General features: G+C 37.5%; 1 protein-coding gene across 1 annotated transcript; it reads left to right on the top strand.

The window, feature by feature from the left end:
• The first annotated feature begins 2,222 nt into the window (after positions 1-2,222).
• bloc1s1 (biogenesis of lysosomal organelles complex-1, subunit 1) lies at positions 2,223-11,438 on the top strand. The gene is made up of 4 exons (XM_007229578.3): positions 2,223-2,431; positions 7,806-7,878; positions 10,451-10,583; positions 10,884-11,438. The coding sequence occupies exons 1-4, from the start codon at positions 2,371-2,373 to the stop codon at positions 10,992-10,994; spliced, it is 378 nt and encodes a 125-aa protein (XP_007229640.1). The 5' UTR covers positions 2,223-2,370; the 3' UTR covers positions 10,995-11,438.

Here is an 11,438-nt window from a genome sequence, read left to right as displayed (position 1 = left end):
ATTCAGCCATAGAAATTGTTCTGCCAGGAGAGCACTATAAAAGTTTAGCATAAACTTTTAAAACATAAAAAAAAAAAAAAATTACTTAGTTATTTTAAATGTTATATTTTGTTGGCATGTCTGCTGGGATGCTTTTCTTTTAAAGCTAGACAAAAATACATTTATGCAATGGTAAAAAGGGGCAAAATTAATTTTGATATATTAACACAATTTTAGCTCCAGCTGGGGCCATTAGATGTGTTTGGAATGGTTTATGCATTAACTCATTTACTATTTTATATAGAGCATTTGCTATATAGTAAATTGAGTAGGAAACAACAAACAATTTTTTTTTAGTTTGGACTATTCTGAGGACGTATGGGTTATGGTATACATTGGAAATTCTAGCTACATTGTCTGCACACTTTATTTGGTGCTGCATGTGGGGTGTTTAGTAGTATATATAGCAGATGTCCCAATTCTCCCGGAAGTTGCGGGGGTCTACCGTATATCAATAACATGTCCCTGATGCCTGCAAGTCAGATAAAATCTCCCGGTATGTAGAACGAGTGGCACAAAAGTGCACACAGACGACAGAGACTTTTTTTCCCCAATCATGTGTGGAAAAGAGAGGGAGAGGGAAAGAAAGGTGCTCCCCTCGTGTGTACATTCATGTAGTGCATGCAAAACAGAGAGAGTTCAGATTGGCCTGTTCTCTGCAAAGTGTCTGGGAGTCAGCCAATCAGTTTTTATTTTGGGGCCCATCAAACTCATTTAACCTCTGAGTTCTCAAAAGTATATCAATGTCTGGTAAATGCCTTCTGAGTGAGACAAAGTGGGCTGCAAGACCAAGTCAGTAAAAATGTCACCTCTCTGAACACTTTATTGATCCTCTGTGAAAACGGATAATAATCCAAAACATGATCCGGCCGGAGTTACACAGTGATCCGGCCGGAGTTACACAAACTAAAATTGTGTTAATATATCAAAATTAATTTTGCCACTTTTTCACCATTGCATAAATGTATTTTTGTCTGGCTTTAAAAGAAAAGCATCCCAGCAGACATGCCAACAAAATATATAATTTAAAATAGACAAAAGCTGCTTAGACACAGACCCCCGAATATGGGCATAATCAACTTGGTGACAACAACAAAATGATGACACTACTGCAGTGGTCTATTACGCATGTAGCTAATCATCTAATCTCCAACCTCCCAAGAGTTTTTGGCAAAACTCCTAATACTACATACACCAGTGTAGCATGATTTAAATATAAGACCTAAATCATTCTGGATGTACACAGGTGAATTTTGTAAATGTAAATGCAATTAAAATTTATATTGTTAAGTACCATGATTATAAATGTTATACTCCATGACAGATAAGAGGTCAAAAATAAAAGTTCTCTTTTCTATTAGAATTGATTTACCATATACACTGGCTGGACAAAAAAAAAGCAAATAGGTAAAATAAATAAAAGTTATCTGATTCAATAAGTAGCTTCTCATTTAAAAAACAACCATGTGGAAAGACGTCCTGTGCTCATGTAACAGATGTTTTAGAAGGAGATGACATGCATCAAGCTGAAAAAACATCTAAGAAGATTGCTGAAACTATTAAAATCAGGTTAGAAACTGCCAATGCATTATTAAAAAATGGAAGAACAGTGAGGTGACGCAGCACCCATGCACCCATTATTCCTAGTTCCTACATACAAGCCTGTGATGATCTGGAGTTGCTGCAGTTGGTCAGGTCTAGGTTCAGCAACAGTATGTGCTGAAAGAATGAGGTCAGCTGACTACCTGATTATACTTAATATAGACCAGGTTATTCCATCAATGGATTTTGTTCTTCCCTGATGACACAGGTGTATTACAAAATGACAATTCCACGATCCAGAGGGCTCAGATTGTGAAAGAGCAGGGGTTCAGGAAGCAGGAGATAATCATTTTCACACATGAATTGGCCACCACAGAGTCCAGACCATAACCCCATTGAGAATCTTTAGGGTGTGCTGAAGAAGGCTTTGCAACTCTGGACATAAATAAATGTTGTGACATTGCAGAGGCTTGTGAAAACAATGTGACAGCGAATACACGCTATAATTAAAGCTAAAGGCGGCCCGACCAAAGTGTATGAACTTTTTTTTGTCTAGGCAGTGAATAAAGCACGTTTAATTATTTGTATATTCCTGTGAAATACCTGATTTTAATTCAGGGACTTTTATTATGAAGCTCTGCAGTCTGGCTGCGCTCCCCGGATATTTACAGCGTAGAGCGACTGTCACGAGTGTTTATCTACTGACAGCATAAACAGTTTTTTTTTTATCTTTTTATTTAAATAAACCTGTATTTTCTTTTTTAAATTAATCACAGCAAAAGACGGAAGATGCTCTCTCGGCTTTTAAAAGAGCACCAGGCAAAACAGAACGAAAGGAAAGAGCTTCAAGGTAATGTCCTGTATTATTACTACAGTTAGCTAAACGCTAGGGCTAGATTAGCTAGCTAACTGCTACAGCAGAAACACAGCAACTGAATTCATCCCTAAACAGAAAACATTGCACTAGAACATTTCAGTAAATCATTCCTTTCAGTGGCAAATAAATATGCTCCTTACAAAAAACTGTAAATAAGAGACAGGACTAGCCCCTGGTTTACAGGGGAAATTTAACCACTGCTACTGTCAAGAAATAAAGCCTGGTCTAGGCCTGTCACGATAACAAAATATATATTGTCCCAGAAATTATTGCGATAAACGGTAATAATATACTATCATAATAATACTATTACACCATTTTACAGTGAAACTAACTATTTATTATTAAGAACAGACATTGGGCTTCCAATATAAAATACTGTTATATCCTAAATAACTAAAACTAATAAAGTACAATCACCCTGGGACACCTGAGGTTTTAAGAAAACTGCACTAAATATTAAACAGACCTTTATAAAAAAATAAAGTAAAAACATATAAATTAAAGTAACATTTACATTAATACATCACCTTTTTTTATAACTCTGGACATAAAACAAAGGCACTTGCAGATTCCCCTTTTCTGATCATATATGTATATATTGTAACACACAAATTAGCTCAAAAACACAATATGACCTGTGTGATCTACATGATCAAAGACACAAGACTCATTATCCCAAAAGTCTTGCTATAAATGAATGTTTCAATGTAACTGTCAGACAAATTATGAGCAAGGAACACCAACATGTTTATCGTGTGGAGCTTGAGGCAGGATCTTTCTGGAGTAACAATATTTAGGCTCAGAAAATTGGGCTGGATGGCTGTGCTTTGAGATCTCAGCTTCATTGCCACTGTTTTAAAAGTCAAAATACCGGCTCATTCACATTGATGGTTCTCCTATGCCTATTATCGACATCGGCAAAAATGATCCCGGTTTAAAAAATTAACATACGATAAGTCGATAACAGTTATTACATCAGGGCTAGCCTGGTCAATTGTCAGACGCACAGGAGAAAGTGAAAAATGGCTTATATTCCGAAAACTGAAAATCAGATGCACCTCAGCAATTAGAAAACGCAAATCAGATTATTTCCTCAACCGAATTACAAGCCCCTCTAACCCACAAGATTTCTGGACAACAGTAAACTCCCTCAAAAACAACTGCCAACAATTCTTAACTTAAATTCTAGTTAATAGTAATTTTATCTCTGACCAGCAAGACCTGTGCCAAGCTTTTAACGTTCACTTTACTGCAGCTGGTCAGATATTTAAAAACAATGACTCAAACTTGCCCATGGATCAGCCTACGATTATTACTACTGCTTCCCTGAAACTCTATATCTTCACTCTCCACTTTCCTAACACCCTTTCTTCTATTAACCAGTGGAAAACAATAGTTGAGGACGGTCTGGACCCATACCTTCTGCGTCACTTTCTGCAACCCCAGTTATTTTAGAACATATTGCATACATTATTAATTTTCCTATTTTATCTTGCAGAATCCCCAGTATCTGTAAAAAAGCTCTGCATAAAGGAGGAGATGTCGCATATCTAAATAATTACAGACCAATCTCAAAACTGTCTTGTTTATCTAAACTTTTAGAATTCTTAATCAATAACCAGCTTAAGTCTAACTGTATAACAATCAGTCTGGATTTAGAGAAAGACATAGCACCTTCTCTGCAACCACACTGGTACTGTGTTGTGCTGTGTACTGTGCTGCCATTTTTATTGATCTCACAAAAGCCTTTGATACTGTTGATCATGATCTACTATTAGGTTCTTTACACAAGATTGGTTTTAGCAATAATGCAACCCTGTGGGCCCAGGATTACCTTTCTGGTAGGAAGCAATGTGTGTCTCCTGGTAACCATAAATCATACCAACAGCCCATAACAAAAGGAGTCCCGCAGGGCTCAATCCTGGGTCCAGTTGTATTTAATATTTTTATCAATGATCTTGCCGCCTCTCCTTTAGACTGCAAATTATACCTTTATGCAGATGATTCAATCTTATACTGCTCAGCAGATTCTGCACACGGTGCCCTAGAAAAACTTCAACCATCTTTTAACATTCTACAGACTGCTCTATTTAAACTCAAGTTGGTTATAATGCTAATAAAACCAAATTCATGCTGTTTTCCAGATTTTTAAATAGTGTTTTAATTACATAACTAATATATAACTAATACTACCCTGACAGGTCCAGCAAGTCAGTAAATATAAATATCTTGGCATCTGGCTTGATGAAAAACCTTCTTTTCAAATCCCATATTAACAAACTAGCCATTATTCCTTTATCAGAATAAATCCTGTTTACCCGTGAACGTTAGGAAAATAATTGTGGAGGCAATCATACTAGCAGTCCTGGACTATGGTGATGTCATTTATAAAAATAAAAAAAAAGCATCTGCCAGTGCACCATTAGATTCCATCTACCATTCTGCTCTGAGATTTATTACTGGTGACTGTAGGAAAGTCTTCATTTTGATTATATTTCAGTTCATTTAGTTAGGTGTAGTTCATAGATGCCCACCAGATGGCGTTAAAGCTTCATAGTTAATTGTTATAGACCACTGAAGTTGTGCGTCATTCTGTAGTGCTCGTACGGCTTTCGTGTCTAAGCGTTTTTTTCCCTATGAGAAAAATGAATAGGGTTTTTAAAAACCCTTCTCTGTCACATTCTGTGGTAAATAAATCGGTTCAGGCCCCTGTACATTTTATTTTGTGTACATTTTACTCCTGAACATCAATGGATCCCCTGAATTATTAGATTGTTTAAGAGTCGCTGCAGAGATCAGCCGGGGACCATTTTCAGCGCAATAATCCAAACGCGATCTGACTGGAGTTCACTGGTGTACTGCAGAATCCAGTGCGGGGTCATTTCCAGCCACTGTACTGGAAAATGCTTAGAGTTAGCATTTTTCTAATTACTACCCTTAAATGATTTCGAAATTCAGAGGATCCAGTGATATTTAGGAGGTAAATGTACACAAAATAAAACGTACAGGGCTCTGAACATATTTATTTACTACAGAATGTGACAGAGGCCAGTTTTTGAAAAGCCCATTCAAATTCCCCATTTACATGAAACCCCAAATATGGGCATAAACAACATGGTGCTGACCACAAAATGACAACAAGACTTCAGTGGTCTATTTTCGAAGTGTTTGTCCCTGATGAGCTCCCGTAGTTCTCGTGCAGTCTATAGAGCTGAAAGCAGCTGCTTGTGTTTAGTGGCAAATACTCTATAAATTCACAGTTTGTGTGCATCAATTTGACCAAAGTAAGTTTGTTGGTAACTATAACTCTCTAAAGAGTCATATTTTGGTAGTTGGTTCATATGTTTATGCTGGGTTATATGTTTTATCCATTTCTCTCAATGCTATATGCAAGTATTGAACATAAGTAATTAGCAGAGTAAACTTCAGGAGTTGAATAAGGCGATATTGTGTGTATGTTAATCCTATGTTGATATTTGTGCTGTTTAACTGTCTAAGCACAGTTAACATATTAATGTGTGTTTATTAGTAGAGCAACAGTTTCATGTGATTAGTTTGCACTAACTTTAATCAATATGAGAAATGTGAGTCTCAGATGCTGTTTATATGACACATTATACACATTGTCATTTATTTTCTCTTCTCTGTTCTCAGCTACAGACACATATACACCACACACATACACCCCACACACACTTACACACCTCTACTCACAACGTCCACACTGTCTTGTACTGAGCTAATGTCCCAGTGCTGTGTACTCAAGACTAAATTGGCCATTTAATATCTGTTGGATGAACATCTTTGAGCCCTGCTCTCTTACAGGAGCTTCCTGTTTCTAAGAACTACCAAGCCAGCACCCCCTGAGTACCCCACTCTAATTCAGCGACCCTTACACTACTCACCACTGTAGACTATATGAGAGAGTTGGTTGGCCCTCACTAACTGCACAAAGAGAATCTCATTGGCTATTTTTTTATAAATCACTTTGTTTATAAAGTATAATAATTATAAAAGTAAAAATAAAAGTATAATAATTATAATATTGTTAACTACAGTGCACCAGCAATCTGAGATTCAGAGTTTCCTGTAGTGATTACAGGTCGCTGTAGATCTCCTATATATATTTAACTGAAGTTGCTGATCCAAACAACCAATGATTTAAAAAAAAAATAATGAATATTCAGTATGTCATGATATTTATAATGCACTTTATGTATCAAAGATTGGAATAATCAAATATAATGTGCCTTTTATAATTAGGATTTTGAATCCTTTGAGATTTAGCAAGTTGTGACATGATATGTATGGTGTTTATATCTAAAATTCATTGTAAAGTCACATCCACATAGTGTATTATAATCAAAACTTTAGCCCTGTCCATTTCATCCATGCTTTTTTAAATAATGGACAATACGCAGAACACCTATGCATATAGATAATAAATGCAGTAGATAGAAGGTGCAGTAATGTTATGTAAAAATAATACAGTTTTGATCGCTAATTGTCATGGTTTGAAAAAGCTTTTGTCTTTTGTCTAACCCTAAGACCAACAAAGAGAGTACTCCTATATTTCATACAATCATGACTAGGGGTGTGCCATATCGTATCGTACGTGATAATACCGCCAAATATTTTGATATCGTGAGCGATATTATATCCTGAAATATTGTGCCATATCACCCATCCCCATTTATCACATCAGGGTACTACTTTTATGCTGTTTTTAGCAAAAGAAAAATTCACACTGTTCTCATTTCCCATTTATCTCCTAGAGACATATTATATTTGTCCAGTATCATTTATTTTACTTTAATCCTGGATATATGGAGATATGTAGAACGCATTATTAGTACCATGACATTCTGGATCATTGACTTCTTTTACAAATCTGATTCATTTCTGGTATTTTTTTTAAATCTCAGTTAAGAGTGTGCCATATCATATCACGTGCAATAAGAAAAAATAATATTTATTTTGGTGCATTAGTGTATTCTTGAAATCATTTTTTAAATTCAGTATTTCGTCATATCGCCAAGAGTATCGCTATCGCGAAAATACCATGAAATACCGTGATATTGTTTTAGGGCCATATCGCCCACCCCTAATCATGACTCATCGTTTCTATATTACAGACTCAAAAGCTGTCTAGTTAAACATATAAATGTGTTCAGCACTTCTTTACAGTCTCTGTACTGCTTTTTAAACAGTAAAATGTACCATTCCTTAAAATGTAACCAGATGGATAGATTTTAAGGACTCTGTCTGGTTAAGAAAATGTAGCATTGCTGGAATGATTGCAGCGTGTGTGTTAAAACCAACTCTCACTGCCTCTCTTCCACAGAGAGACGTCGGCGTGAGGCTATAGCCGCAGCTACTTCTTTAACAGAGGCTTTGGTGGACCACCTGAACGTGGGGTAAGAATTTCTGGCTAATGGCTATAATGAGAGTTTGATATTTGTTTGAGCAACAGAGTCTATTAATAAATCAGAGCACAGAAATAGAAGTGTAAAGCCTGAAAAATGAGGCTGCACATGTGAGGTGACATTATGTGGTGTGTAGAACACTGGGGCTTTAATCTGGCGTTGTTGTGAAGTAACAGTGTGGAGAAATAAAATCGGATTAAAAATGAAACCCAGGATGCAATCACACTCACTTGTTACATTATTCAAGGTGTACTAGCTCACTTTATCTAAGAAGATCCAAAACATGTGTGTTAATGTGATTTAATTGTACATTCTTTTTTCTTTATTGTACAGTTTTAACTTACAGTTGCGAGAAAAAGTATGTGAACCCTGTGGGATTACTTGCATTTCTGCATAAATTGGTCATTAAATGTGCTCTGATCTTCATCCAAGTCACAACAATAGACAAACACAGTCTACTTAAAGTTATATCACATAAAAATTATATGTTTGCATGGTTTTATTGAACACAACAACATGTTAACATTCACAGTGAGGGGAGAAAATGTGTGTGAACCCCTAAGCTAATGACTTTTCTAAGAGCTTATTGGAGCCAGGATGTGATGAGATTTAATGTTTTGGTTAAGTTTTAAGTTTGCTGTTCTTAAGACGCATTGCTTGATGTGAATCATGCCTCACACAAAAGAGCTCTCAAAAGACATATGTTCAAGAATTGTTGACTTGCATGAAGCTGAAAAGGGTTACAAAAGTATCTCTAAAAGCCTTGAAGTGTCCACGGTAAGACAGACGGTCTACAAATAAAGAAAGTTCAGCACTGTTCCTACTCTCCCTAGACGTGGTCGTCCTGTAAAGATGACTGCAAGAGCACAGCGCAGAATTATCAACAAGGTGAGGAAGAATCCAAGAGTTTCAGCTAAAGACTTACAGAAGTCTCTGGCACATGCTCACATTTTTGTTGACCATCTACAATAAGGAAAACATTAAACAGGAGTGCAGTTCATGGGGGGGGGGCACCATGGAGGTAGCTACTGCTGTCCAAAAAAACATTGTTGCACGTTTGAAGTTTGCAAAAGTGCACCTGGATGTTCCACAGTAGTACTGGCTAAATATACTGTGCACAGATGAAACCAAAATTGAGTTGTTTGGAAGGAACACACAACAGTATGTGTGCAGAAAAAGGTACAGCGCACCATGATCAAAACCTCATCCCAACTGTGAAACATAGTGGAGGGGGCATCATGGTTTGGGGCTGCTTTGCTGCCTCAGGGCCTGGACGGGCCTGTTGCCGTCATCAACAGAAAAATGAATTCCCAAGTTTACCAAGACATTTTGCAGGAAAACTTAAGATCATTTGTCCACCAACTGAAGCTTAACAGAGGATGGACGATGCAACAGGACAACGATCCAAACAATAGAAGAGAATCAACAATCCAATGGCTTCAACAGAAGAAAATACGCCTGTCCTGACCTCAACCCAATTGAGATGCTGTGGCATGACCTCAAGAGAGCGATTCACACCAGATATCCCAAGAATATTGCTGAACTGAAACAGTTTGGAAAGAGGAATGCTCCAAAATTCCTCCTGACTGTTGTGCAAATATTGTATTGTGCAAAAAATGTCCAAATATTCCCCCACCAAATAGATTATTTATGCATCTAGTCATTATCAAGTAAACTTTTTCACAAGCTTTTGCGATGTCTGCAGAAGATCTTTTATTGATGACCTTTTGGCCCCTGCTCAAAATCTTCTCCAGCCCATCCCAAAAAATTCTCAATATGGTTCAGGTCTGGTGGCCAATCCATGTCTAAAAAAATGTCTTAGACTTTCTAAACCCTGCACTCTTTCAACATCATTAATGGAATAACATGATGGTGTATTGTTTTCCATTCACATTCTTTCCTTGAAGATGTTGTTTGCCCACTGTTTTTCCACTTTTTAATAATGCGTTGGGCAGTTCTTAATCAAATTTTAGTTTCAGCAGTTCTTAATTTTTTTCTCTGCTTGATGCATGCCAATAATTTGACCCTTATGAAACACATTAACATTTTTCTTTGACCACAGGATGTTTCTTTCCACATGATTGTTTGACAAATAAGAAACTCCTCACTGCATCAGTTAGGGTTAAACAACTGGTTGCCAGCTAAAACATAGTCTTTCATACAGTAATTGTCAAAGGGAGGCTCCTATTTGCTTAGTTAAATCCAGGTGATGACCTTTTTAATATATGTCCTACACCATCTAAAAGTTTAATAGAGCATAACAGTGATGCTAACAGCCAGTTTCACCGGGGTTGGACAGGATAGCTGAGATGCTAACAGCCAGGCTCACTAGTGTTGGACAGGTTGGGTTGAACACTAGGTTTGCCACAATGCTAACAGACTGGCTCTCTATTTTTGGTGTCTGTTGACTGTAATGCTAACAGCCAGGTTCAGCAGGGTTGTAGCACTGATGCTAAGAGACACAGTAAACATGTTCAGAAGGTTGTGAGCAAGTATTCAACAATGCTAATGCTACATTAGTGTAACAGATTTAAGACCCAGTCTATATCTTGTTTTTTTACAGAGTTGCCCAGGCTTATGTCAATCAGCGCAAACTGGACCACGAGGTGAAGACCTTGCAGGTGCAGGCCGGCCAATTTGCCAAGCAGACCGCTCAGTGGATCACCATGGTGGAAGGCTTTAACCAGGCCTTAAAGGTGCTGTATACTGTTCTTGGGTGAAGCTAAGCAAGAAATGCCTTTACTCTTAGTTGGTCCCTGGTGCCCAGTTTTGCTTCCAAAATGAACCCCTTAACGACTGTCCACCTTAAACCCACATGGATCCCAACATTATCCCACACACTGCAGTGAACAACCCAGATGTGGCCCATGTTTTACCCGTTCTGGGACCATCATGACATCCATATATGGGTCCAAAATGAAACTCATGGATAAATCTTACTGTGTCTTAGATACATGTAATCTTGACTGTGTCTTAAATGTTCCTTGTTTTTTTAGGAAATTGGGGATGTGGAGAACTGGGCTCGCAGTATTGAGATGGACATGAGGACGATCGCCACAGCTCTGGAGTACGTCCACAAAGGCCATCTTCAGGCTGCTTCTTCCTAGAGTGGTCTTCCTTCAGTTGTGCAGCAGAGTGAGTGTGGTTTAAGGTCTGTCATCTCACAGACCAATGATGCCGCCATCTTCCCTGGTAGAAGAGAGGTCACAAGGACATTTGGAACTGGTTTCCCGCACCCAGAATAAGCCTAATTCCAGTCTAACGAAGGATTTTCACTGAATAGTCACTGCACTGCACTGCTCAGGCTTAAGACATGTCCAGGAAGGCCTATGATGGACTGCACACTCACTGATTAGTCCCTAAAACACAGACAGGTAATTGTTTTGTTCAGTTCTATTTAAAATAATTGTATTGATCAGAGAAAAAAATAGATCTTTTTGTTGATCTAAAAGCACATGTGTTTTTATGGTACAAAGGAACATTTGAAATGGTTCATATTGTAAATGATTGCTTTACTTTCTTGTTCACTATAATAAAACAATGTTTTTTGA

The sequence above is a fragment of the Astyanax mexicanus genome, chromosome 24 (genome assembly GCF_023375975.1).
Source record: "Astyanax mexicanus isolate ESR-SI-001 chromosome 24, AstMex3_surface, whole genome shotgun sequence".
Lineage (NCBI taxonomy): Eukaryota > Metazoa > Chordata > Actinopteri > Characiformes > Acestrorhamphidae > Astyanax > Astyanax mexicanus.
The sequence above is the reverse complement of the archived record's forward strand: the minus strand, read 5'-3'. Positions and strand labels throughout refer to the sequence as shown.

What these genes read in the sequence shown, in the direction of transcription:
- bloc1s1 (XM_007229578.3), top strand. Translation starts at nt 2,371, where the DNA reads ATGCTCTCTCGGCTTTTAAAAGAGCACCAGGCAAAACAGAACGAAAGG. An exon ending in GTGGACCACCTGAACGTGGG is followed by an intron (nt 7,879 to 10,450) that starts GTAAGAATTTCT and finishes GTTTTTTTACAG; the next exon opens with AGTTGCCCAGGCTTATGTCA. An exon ending in GCTTTAACCAGGCCTTAAAG is followed by an intron (nt 10,584 to 10,883) that starts GTGCTGTATACT and finishes TTGTTTTTTTAG; the next exon opens with GAAATTGGGGATGTGGAGAA.